At 48.1% G+C, this 11,698-nt stretch overlaps 1 protein-coding gene across 1 annotated transcript in view; it reads right to left on the reverse strand.

The window, feature by feature from the left end:
* The window catches only part of TOX4 (TOX high mobility group box family member 4), a 12,663-nt gene extending 7,217 nt beyond the window's left edge, over nucleotides 1-5,446 (reverse strand). Inside the window, 6 exon segments of the mRNA XM_082780410.1 lie at nucleotides 3-26; nucleotides 693-938; nucleotides 2,746-3,012; nucleotides 4,062-4,304; nucleotides 4,409-4,477; nucleotides 5,401-5,446. Coding sequence (XP_082636536.1) covers nucleotides 3-26; nucleotides 693-938; nucleotides 2,746-3,012; nucleotides 4,062-4,304; nucleotides 4,409-4,477; nucleotides 5,401-5,406 — 855 coding nt within the window. The 5' untranslated portion in view covers nucleotides 5,407-5,446.
* Between the last annotated feature and the right edge of the window lie 6,252 nt (nucleotides 5,447-11,698).

Genomic DNA, 11,698 nt, shown 5'->3' on the forward strand with positions numbered 1-11,698 from the left:
GCGGCCTCCGTCTTGCGTTTGTAGACCTGAAACGGGGAAAAAAAAGGAAAAATGAGGTCAAAACGGGAGGCCCGGAGGCCACCCGGCCTCCACGAGACGAAATGTGAGGCTTCTCGGCCTCCACGTGCCCAAAATTTAAATTTTTCAGCCTCTACCTCCCCAAAACTGGATTTTCTCAGCCTCTACGGCCTCCAAACTAAAATTTCTCAGCCTCTATATCCCAAAAACCAAATTTCCTCAGCCTCTACTTCCCCAAAACCCAATTTTTTGAGCCTCCACGTCCCCAAAATAGAAGTTTCTGATCCTCCACTTCCCCAAAACCAAAATTCCTCAGCCTCCACCTCCCCAAATTCAGCCTCCTGAGCCTCCACCTCCCCAAAACCGAATTTCCTCAGCCTCCATGTCCTCCAAACTAAAATTTCTGAGCCTCCACCTCCCCAAAACCGAATCTCCTGAGCCTCCACATCCTCCAAACTAAAATTTCTGAGCCTCCATTTCCCCAAAACTGAATTTCCTCAGCCTCTACCTCCTGAAAATCAAATTTCCTGAGCCTCCACCTCCCTAAATCCAGCCTCCTGATCCTCCATGTCCCCAAAACTGAATCTCCTGAGCCTCCACCTCCCCAAACCCATCCTCCCGTCCCCAAATGCAGCCCCCTGTCCCCAAATCTGTCCCCCCGCCCCCCCCCGGACCTGCTTCTGCTCCTCGCCGAGGCTGTCCCACATGGAGGCCACGATTTTGGAGACCTCGCCGAAGGTGGCGTTGGGGTTCTGGCCCTTGATGGCGGCCTGGGTGTCGCGGAAGAAGAGGGCGTAGGCGGAGAGCGGCTTCTGGGGCTCGTTGGGGTCCTTCTTCTTCTTCTGCTTCTTGGGGGGCTTCTGCTTGCGCCCCCCGGCCTCCGGGGCGGCCGGAGGGGGAGTGGATTTCTGGGCGGGGGGCTTCGGGGGGGGAAAAAAGGGGGAAAAGGGGGGAAAAAGGGGAAAAAAGGGGGGAAAAAGGGGGTGGGGGAAGGGGAAAAGGGAAGAGAAAGGAAAGGGGGAGAGAAAATGTAGAGGGATGAAAGGGGAAGGGGGAGGGAAAAGGAAGGAGAGAAGAGGAAAAAGGAAGGAAAAATGGGGAAAAAAGAAAGGAGAAAAGGAAAAAGGAAAAAAAGGAAATAAAAACAAAAGAAGGGGAAAAAGAAAAAGGAAAGGAAAAAAGAGAGAAAAAGGAAAAAAGAGAAAAAAAGGGAAAAGAGAAAAAAGAAAGGGAAAAAAGAGAAAAAAGAAAGGAAAAAAATAAGAAAGGGAAAAGAGAAAAAAGAAAGGGAAAAAAGAGAGAAAAAAAGGGAAAAAAGAGAAAAAAGGAAGGGAAAAAAGAGAAAAAAGGAAGGGAAAAAAGAGAAAAAAGGAAGGGAAAAAAGAGAAAAAAGGAAGGGAAAAAAGAGAAAAAAGGAAGGGAAAAAAGAGAAAAAAGGAAAAGAGAAAAAAAGAAAGGAAAAAGAAAGGAAAGAAAGCAAAAGAGAGAGAAAAAAAGGAAAAGAGAGAAAAGAAAGGAAAAGAGAGAAAAGAAAGGAAAAGAGAAAAAAAAGAAAGGAAAAGAGAAAAAAGAAAGGGAAAGAGAGGAAAAAGAGAGAAAAGAAAGAAAAAGAAACAAAAAAGAAAGGAAAACAGAGAAAGGAAAAAAGAGAAAAAGGAAAATAGAGTAAAAGAAAACAGACAAAAAAAAAGGAAAAAAGAAAAAGGAGAAACAAAAGGGGAAAAAGCGAGAAAAAGAGAAAGAAAAGGGAAAAACAAAAAGGGAAGAAAAAAAAAAGGGAAGAAAAAGAAAAAAAAAGAGAAAAAAGAAAGGGAAAAAAAAAAGGAAAAAAGGAAAAAAGAGAAAAAGGAAAAAGAAAGAAAGGAGAAAGAAAGGGGGAAAAAAACGAGAAAAGGAGAAAGAAAAAAGGGAAAAAGAAAAGGGGAAAAAACACAAAACAGGAAAGGAAAAGCGGGTTTTGGGGTTTGAAAGAGGGAAAAAAGTGGGATTTGGGGTCAGAAAGAGGGAAAAAAGCAGGATTTGGGGTCAGAAAGCAGGATTTTGGGGTAGGAAAGAGGGAAAAAAGTAGGATTTTAGGTCGGAAATCAGGATTTTGGGATGGAAAGCGGGAAAAAGTGGGATTTTGGGTTGGAAAGAGGTAAAGAAAAAATGGGAATTTGGGTCAGAAAGCAGGAAGAAAGCAGGATTTTGGGTCAGAAAGCAGGATTTTGGGGTTGGAAAGCAGGGAAAAAGCGGGATTTGGGGTCAGAAAGAGGGAAACAAGTAGGATTTGGGGTCAGAAAGCAGGATTTTGGGGTAGGAAAGAGGGAAAAAAGCAGGATTTTAGGTCAGAATCCAGGATTTTGGAATGGAAAGCGGAAAAAAAGTGGGATTTTGGGTCAGAAAGCGGGATTTGGGGTCAGAAAGAGGGAAAAAAGTGGGATTTGGGGTCAGAAAGCAGGATTTTGGGATGGAAGGCAGGAAAAAAACGGGATTTTGGGTCAGAAAGGGGGATTTTGGGGTAGGAAAGAGGGAAAAAAGTAGGATTTTAGGTCGGAAACCAGGATTTTGGGATGGAAAGCAGGAAAAAAGTGGGATTTTGGGTCAGAAAAAGGGATTTTGGGGTAGGAAAGCGGGAAAAAAGTGGGATTTTGGGTCAGAAAGAGATAAAAAAGCGGGATTTAGAGTCAGAAAACAGGCAAAAAAGGTGCTTTAGGATATTTTTAGGATTTTTTGGGTCAGGCTCACCCTGCGGAAGTCTTCGGCCTCCTCGTCGGGCAGCGAGGGGGTGGGCGAGGGGGTGGCGGAGAGGCGCTCGTCGGGGGAGGGCTCCGGGGCCGGGGGGGGCAGCGTTGGGGGCGCCCCCCCCAAACTCAGCCCCAGTTGGGAGCTGAGCTCGCTCTGGTCGATGGTGGTGAGGGCGCCGGGGGCCAGGAGCCCCCCCGGGCTCATCGGCACCTCGATGGTCACCGGGGGGGCGGCGGAGTACGGGGCGGCCAGCGGGGGGTCCAGTTCCTGGGGTTTTGGGGGAAAAATAGGAGATTTGGGGGAAAAATAGGAGATTTGGGGGAAAAATGGGAGATTTGGGGGAAAAATTAGGGTTTTTTTCCCCCTCAAACCCCTCTTTTTTTCCCTAAATCCTCCTGAAATCACCCGAAACCCCCACTTTTTTTCCCCAAATTCCCCAAAAACCTCCCTTTTATTCCCTAAATCCCCCCCAAATCCCCCCCAAATCCCCCTTTTTTCCCCTAAATCCTCCCTAAATCACCTGAAACCCCCACTTTTTTCCCCCAAATCCCCCCAAAGCCTCCCTTTTATTCCCTAAATCCCCCCCAAATCACCCCCAAATCCCCCTTTTTTCCCCTAAATCCTCCCTAAATCCCCCCAAACACTCCCCAAATCCCCCCAAACCCTCCCCAAATCACCCCAAACCCCCCTTTTTTCCCCTAAAACCTCCCCAAATCCCCCTTTTTTCCCTTAAATCCTCCCCAAATCACCCTTAAATCCTCCCCAAATCCCACCAAACCCCCCATTTTTCTCCTAAATCCTCCCCAAATCCCCCTAAATCCCTCCTAAGTCCCCCTTTTATCCCCTAAATCCCCCCAAATACCATTTTTTTCCCCTAAATCCCCCCCAAATCCCCCTTTTTTCCCCCCAACCTCCCCTTTTTTCCCCTAAATCCCCCTCAATCCCCCCCAAATCCCCCTTTTTTCCCCCTAACCTCCCCTTTTCTCCCCTAAATCCCCCCTAACCCCCCCCAACCCCCCCAAAACCTCTCTTTTTCCCCTAAATCCCGCCCAAATCCCCCTCAAGTCTCCCCAAAACCCCCCTTTTTCCCCCCCAAATCCCCCTAAATCCTCCCCAAATCCCTCTCTTTTCCCCTAAATCCCCCTCAACCACCCCCCAAACCCCCTTTTTTCCCCTAAATGCCCCCTAAATCCCCTTTTTTTCCCCCTAATCTCCCCTTTTTTCCCCCAAATCCCCCCCAAATCCCTCTCTTTTCCCCCAAATCCTCTCCAAAACCCCCCAAACCCCCCTTTTTTCCCCAAAAAAACCCCACTCACCATGGAGAGCCCCCCCGGCAGCAGCCCCCCGCCCTGCTCCATCAGCCCGGGCCCGATCCCCACGGGCATGTCGAGGGGCTGCACCCCGTAAGGGGGGGCGAAGGCGGCCTCGGGGGGCGCCCCGGGGTCCCCCAGCTCGTCGAAGTGGGCGACGACGTCGGCCACGGCCAGCGAGGGGTCGGCGTCCAGGGCGATGGGGGGGATCTCGAACTCCTCGTCCCCCAGGCTGGGGGTGTGGAAGGTCTGCGGGCAGGAAGGGGTTAAAAAAATAAGGAAAACGGGGCAAAAACGGCTTTTTTTGGCTCTTTTTTAGGGTCTTTTTCATTTTTTTTTAGCTTATTTCCTACCTCGGCGCCTGTCAGGAAGGGGTGAGCTGCGCCGGTGATGGCCAGGTAGTTGTCGTTGCCGCCGGGGAACTGGAAGGGGTTTTGGGGTGAAAAAGGGGGTTTTTGGGTTAAAAAGAGGGGTTTTAGGGATGAGGATGGAATGGAGAATCGCCGCTCATGAGGTGGGGTGGGGGTGACCCCATAAAATAGCAAAGAAAGGGTTAAAATACACCAAAATCCCCCAAAATTCCCTTAAATGTACCCCTAAACTGAGACCGAATACCCCAAAGTAACCCCAAATTTCCCCCAATGACCCCAAAAGCCCCCCAAAACCTCCCCCAAATACCCCAACACCTCCCAGAAACCCCCCAAAAATCCAAAAAACCCTCCCAAATCCCCCCAAAATCTCCCCCAACCCCCCCCAATCCCCCAAACCTCCCCTAAACGCCCCAAGACCCCCCCTAAAACCTCCCCAAATCACCCTAAACAGCCCCAAAACCTCCCCAAATACCCCAAAACAGCCCCAAAACCCCCCCAATCCCCCCTAAATACCCCAAAACCTCCCCAAATCTCCTAAAACAGCCCCAAAACCCAACCCACCACCCCCCAAATACCCCAAAACAGCCCCAACACCCCCATAACAGTCCCAAAATCCTCCAAAACCGCCCCAAGACCTCTCCCAACTCCCCCAAATACCCCAAAACAACCCCAAAGCCTCCCCAAGACCCCCCAAACCTCCTCAAATCCCCCAAATTGCCCCAAAATCTGCCCCAGACCCCTCAAATCCCCCCAAATCCCCCCAAAACCGCCCCCAACCCCCCCCAAAAAGACCCAAATTCCCCCCAAACCGCCCCCAAACTTCCCCCAAGCCCCCCCAACCCCCTCAAACCGCCCCCAACCCCCCCCAACAGCCCCAAAAACCCCCGAAACCGCCCCAAATCCTCCTCCCCCCCCCCTTGGAGGACTGCCCCCCCCCTTGGAGGACTCCCCCCCACCACAAAGCCGCCGCTCACCTCCATGGCTCCGCCGCCCCGGCCAGGCCGCCGCCCGGAAGCGGAAGCGCCGTCTCCCCCTTGCCCCTCTTCCGCTTTGCTTCCGGGTTGAGAACCATAGAGACGAGGGCGGTCCTCCGAGCTGGAGGACTGGGCGTCCACCTACAAAATTGGCCAAAATTCCCCAATTTCGCCCAATTTTCCGCTTGGAGACCCCCAAATATTTAGTATTAGTGTCCTCCAAGTATTTTTTAGCGCAAATCACCGAATATTTTGAGGTGGAGGCCTCCAAAAATCCCTAGGTGAAGGCCTCTGAATTTCTTTAAAACCCCTTAAAAATAATTTTTTTAGGTAATTTTTTAATTAAATAGCATTTTTTATCTCCTCAAAAGACTCAAAAATTCTTACGGAGGGGATTTAGACGTGTTAAATGAGTCTGAAATTCTTCCTAGGAATAAAAATCCCTCAGAAAAGGCTTTTAAAGTGTTTTTATTAGTTAAAAAATCATCATCAATTTTTATAAAAAAAATAAAAATTAAAATTTTAAGGGATTTTAACCGATATTATTCATTTACAAACTGACTACGAGGCATAAAATCCCTTAAAAATGAAATTTAAGGCTATTTCTAATATTGTAGATGGATTTAAAATTCTTTATGAGGTTTCAAAACCCAAAAAATAAAATTTTAAGGGAATTTTAAGCATTAAAAACGAAATTTAAATTATTTATAAAACTTAAAATTGATTACAAATCGACTTTAAAGCATTTTATTCATCATAAATGGACTTAAATTCCTTTAAAAAGACCTAAAATGGGTTTTGAAGGCATTTTTACTCGCTAAAAACATATTTTAACCTCCTTCCAAGTTCAAAATTATTAACATTTAAAATTTGAATTTCCATTTTAGACCCAAAATCTCTGAAAACGGGGTTTGAAAGCATTTAAAAAGATGTGGTCAAGTTATAATTGTATTTATTGCGGCTGCTACAGGTGCGATGACAAAGCATTTTTGAGCATTTTTATGAAATAAAGAAGCTAAAAAAAGATATTTTTGGAATTTTTTGAGCTAAAACATGGAATTTTAGGGGAAAATTCGCACTTATGGATGTCTATGATAAAAATGTACCTTTAAAAATGCTTGAAAAATAATTATTTCCTTGTGGGCGTGCCTTATTTCAAGGACTCTGTGGAAAATATTAGCTTAAATTAGATTTTATTCATTTTTTTTCATTTAAATTGGGTTATTTGTAAAGGATTTGGGGGTAATTTAGGGCTAAAAACTGAATTTGGGGGGCTTAAATTAAGGTTATGAGTGAAAATTCATAGTTTTGGGGGGTTTAAAGCCGAATTTATTGGATTTATATCATTTGAGGGGGGTAATATTGGATTTTAGAGGGGATTAAATCAATTTTGGGGGGATTAAAACTAAATTTGGGGGGATAAAATTGATATTTAGGGAGTTTTGATCAGTTTTGGGGGGTTAAAATCCATTTTGGGGGATAAAACAAATTTTGGGAGGTTAATATGAGATTTGGTGGGTTAAAATCAGATTTTGGGGGGTTAAAATCCACTTTGCAGGGGGTTAAATCGACTTTTTGGGGTTTAAATCTGATTTTTGGGGGTATTAAAGGCAAGTTTAGGTCGATAAAGTGAATTTATCATTATTTTGGGGGAATTAAGATCGTTTTTGAGGGGTTACAGTTGATATTTTGGGGGCTAACGTCAATTTGGGGGGCTTAAACTTAATATTGGGTGGGTTATAACAAATTTAAGGCAATTAAAGTTAATTTGGAGAGACTATAATTGATATTTTTGGGTTTTTAATCAGTTTGGGGGGATTAAAAGCCATTTATGGAGGGGAAAAATCAGTTTTTTAGGGGTTAAAAGTGATTTTTTTTGGCATTTAAACTGAATCTAGGGAGGTTTATACTTAATTTTGGGGGATTTCGAAGTGATTTGGGGGGCTTTACAGGAATTTGGGGAGGCTAAAGTTGATATTTTTGAGGGTTAAAATGAACTTTTATGGGGCAAAAATCAAATGTTGTGAGGTAAAATGATTTTTTCTGTAGCAAAAATGCTTTTTGTGTGGTAAAAATCAACTTTTCTGTGGTGAAAATGATGTTTTGTGAGGTAAAAACGATTTTTTTCTGTGAGATGAAGAATTTTTGTGGCAAAAAAAACAAGTTTTCTGTGGTAAAAATAAATTTCTGTGTATTAAAAATCATTTTTGGGGACAATCAAGTCAATTTTGGGAGGTTAAAAGTGATTTTCAGGGGTTTTAAATGGATCTATGTAGATTTATAATTAATTTTTGGGGGGCTTCAAACCGATTTGGGGGGCTTAATAGTGAATTTGGGGAGGGTACATTTGATATTTTTGATGAATAAATTCAACTTTTATGATAAAAATGATTTTTTGTGGAATAAAGATGATTTTTTGCATTGCAAAAATGCTTTTTGTGTGGTAAAAATGAGTATTTGTGAGGTAAAAATGAGCTTTTGTGAGAAAAAAATGGTGCTATGTGAGATAAAACTGAAGTTTTATGAGATAAAATCAATTTATGTGAAGTAAAAATGAATGTATGTGAGGCAAAAATCATTTTTTTCAGTGGAAATAATCAATATTTGTGTGGTAAAAATCATTTGGGGGGCATTCAAATCAATTTTGGGGGGTTAAAAGGGATTTTTGGGGGGTTAAATTCAACCTATGGAGATTTATAATTAACCTTGTGGGGCTTCAAACCAATTTGGGGGGCTAAATATTAATTTTGTGGAGGGTAAAGTTGGTATTTTTGAGGGTTAAATTGAATTTTTGTGGTAAAAATCGAATTTTGTGTGAAAAGATAATTTTTTGCGTTGTAAAAAATGTTTTTTGCGTGGTAAGAATAAAATTTTTCTGTGGTAAAAATTACTTTTTGTGCTGTTAAACTCTATTTTGTGAGGTAAAAACGAGTGTTTGTGAGGTAAAAACGAGTGTTTGTGAAATAAAGTAAGGTTTTGTGAGGTAAAATTATTTTTTGTGAAGGAAAAATGAATTTATGAGGTAAAAATCAGCTTTTGTGAGGTAAAAGTCAGCTTTTGTGAGGTAAAAATCAATTTTCGTGAGGTAAAAATCAATTTTTGGGTGGTGAGAATCATTTGGGGGGGGCGCTCAAGTGCATTTTGGGGGCGTTACAAGCGATTTTGGGGCCGTTCGAAGCGATTTTGGGGGTCTGAAAATTAATTTGGGTTAATTTTGAGGGCTGAAAGCCGATTTTTAGCATTTTGGGGCGGTTTTTTATTTTTTTTTTTTTTGGGGGGGGGGGCGCTGCGCCGCTTTTCCTGTCAGTCTGCGAGCCTGAGGGGAGCGGGGGGGTGAGGGGGAGTGACGTCACGACGCCGCTTTGGGGCGTTTCGTGCCGATTTGCCTCTTTTCGCCCTTCCCCCCCTCCCTTCCTCCTCAGCGAGCCGCCCCCGGGGCCGCCATGGCGGGGCGGGGGTTAACCGCGGCAAGATGGCGGCGCGGGGCCGCCCGGCGGGGTGCCTGAGGGCGAGCCGCGCTTTTTTCCTCATTTTTCTCCCCAAAACACCACGAGGGGGATATAATAAGGGAACATTAGGGTTAAAAAAATTAAAACTAGGACAAAAAAGCCGCGGTGGGGTTGAAAACGCCGCGCACACTCACTCAGGCACCGCCGCGGGCAGCCCTCCGCGGCGAAGCCCCCTCATTTCCTCGAGGGGAGGGGGGGCGAGGCAGCGCGGCGGCGCACCCTACCCTGCTGGCAAGCCCCGCCCCTTCTCCCTCGATCCCGCGCCGCCGATTGGTCGAGCCGGGGGGAGTGGGCGGGGCTTGGGCGCTGCGGAGGGGGCGTGGCTTGAGGCCGCCGCGTTGCGTTGCGCCGCGCGGGCGCCGCCGCCGTCGTCGGCTCGCGCCGCGGCCCCCCCCCTCCCCCCCCCCCCCGCCCCCCATTTTCCCGCCTCCCGGTTTCCCGCCTCAGGTAAGGCCACGCCCCCTTTTAGCGCCCCCCTCACGCGCGGCCCCCCCCCCACCTCCTTTCCCTGACGTGGGGGGGGGGGGGGGGGGGGGCGGCGTTTTTGGGGTGAAAAATGCCATTTTCGGGGGTTTGCACCCCGGGGTCCTGTCAGGTTTAGGGAGATCAAAGGGGGAGGAAGGGGATTTGGGGGAGAAATTGGGGTTTTGGGTTTTTTCGGGGGGGGGGGCTGGGGTCGCAGTTGGGCCGTACTGGGAGGGCTCAGGGCCGCGTTGGGGGCTCGCTGGGGGGCCCAGTTTGCCCAGTTGGCGCTTACTGGGAGGGCCAGGGGCGCCGTTTGGTTGTTATTGGGGGTCCCAGTGCCCCCATGTGCTTCTTACTGGGGCTCCCAGTTTCCCCAGTTCACTTTTACCGGGCCTCCCAGTTGCCTTCTTATTGGGATGCCCAGTTATCATGGTATTGGGGCTCCCAGTAACTCCATTTGCCTCTTACTGGGGCTCCCAGTTAGCCTCTTACTGGGATTCCCAGTTACCATGTTAACGGGGCTCCCAGTAACCCCATTTGCCTCTTACAGCGTCTCCCAGTTCCCCCAGTTCCTTCTTACTGGGGCTCCCAGTTGCCTTCTTACTGGGATTCTCAGTTATCGTGGTATTGGGGCTCCCATTTCCCCCAGTTTCCTCTTACTGGGGCTCCCAGTTACCCTGTTACTGGGATTCCCAGTTACCATGTTAATGGGTCTCCCAGTAACCCCATTTGCCTCTTACAGGGTCTCCCAGTTCCCCCAGTTCCTTCTTACTGGGGCTCCCAGTTGCCTTCTTACTGGGATTCTCAGTTATCATGGTATTGGGGCTCCCATTTCCCCCAGTTTCCTCTTACTGGGGCTCCCAGTTACCCTATTACTGGGATTCCCAGTTACCCCGTTACTGGGGCTCCCAGTTACCCTATTTGCCTCTTACTGGGGCTCCCAGTTTCCCCAGTTCACTTTTACCGGGCCTCCCAGTTGCCTTCTTACTGGGATGCCCAGTTATCATGGTATTGGGGCTCCCAGTTCCCCCAGTTTCCTCTTACTGGGGCTCCCAGTTACCCTATTACTGGGATTCCCAGTTAGCCTGTTACTGGGCCTCCCAGTGCCCCCATTTGCCTCTTACTGGGCTTCCCAGTTTCCCCAGTTCCTTTTTACTGGGCCTCCCAGTTGCCTTCTTACTGGGATGCCCAGTTATCATGGTATTGGGGCTCCCAGTTCCATCTTACTGGGGCTCCCAGTTACCCTGTTACTGGGATTCCCAGTGACCGTGTTACTGGGGCTCCCAGTAACCCCATTTGTCTCTTACTGGGGCTCCCAGTTCCCCCAGTTCCCTGTTATTGGGGCTCCCAGTTCCCCCATTTGCCTCTTACTGGGGTCTCCCAGTTCCCCCAGTTTCCTCTTACAGGGGCTCCCAGTTAGCCTGTTACTGGGATTCCCAGTGACCATGTTACTGGGGCTCCCAATAACCCCATTTGTCTCTTACTGGGGCTCCCAGTTTCCCCAGTTTGCTCTTACTGGGGCTCCCAGTTACCTTGGTACTAGGATTCCCAGTTAACATGGTACTGGGGCTCCCAGTTCCCCCAGTTCCCTGTTATTGGGCCTCCCAGTTGCCTTGTTGCTGGGATTCCCAGTTAGCCTGGTACTGGGGCTCCCAGTTATCCCATTCCCATATTACTGGGGCTCCCAGTTCCCCCAATCCCCTCTTACTGGGGCTCCCAGTAACCCCATTTCCCTCTTACTGGGGCTCCCAGTTACCCCCGTTCCCTCCTACTGGGGCTCCCAGTTCCCCCAGTTCCTTCTTTCTAGGATTCCCAGTTGCCCTCTTACTGGGATTCCCAGTTACCATGATACTGGGGCTCCCAGTTAACCCAGTCGCATCTTACTGGGGCTCCCAGTTACCTTGGTACTGGGATTCCCAGTTACCATGGTACTGGGCCTCCCAGTAACCCCATTTGTCCCTTACTGGGACTCCCAGTTCCCCCAGTCCCCTCTTACTGGGGCTCCCAGTAACCCCAGTTCCCCCTTACTGGGACTCCCAGCCCCCTCCCAGTGCTCCCAGTATGGCCCGGTCCCTCCCAGTCCCCCCGGGGCTCGGGTTTTTTGGGGGGAGGGGGCAAATCCCAGGGGGTTTTGGGGTCCCCTATAGGATTTAGGGTCCCCTATAGGATTTTTGGGGTCCCCTATAGATTTTGGGGGGGCTCCCCTATAGGGTTTGGGGTCCCTTATAGGATTTTGGGGCCCCCTATAGATTTTTGGGGGTCCCTATAGATTTTGGGGGGTCCCCTATAGGGTTTGGGGTCCCCTATAGGATGGGGAGGGGCTC

The sequence above is a fragment of the Aythya marila genome, assembly GCF_965140915.1.
Source record: "Aythya marila genome assembly, chromosome: 28".
In the NCBI taxonomy this organism is placed as follows: domain Eukaryota; kingdom Metazoa; phylum Chordata; class Aves; order Anseriformes; family Anatidae; genus Aythya; species Aythya marila.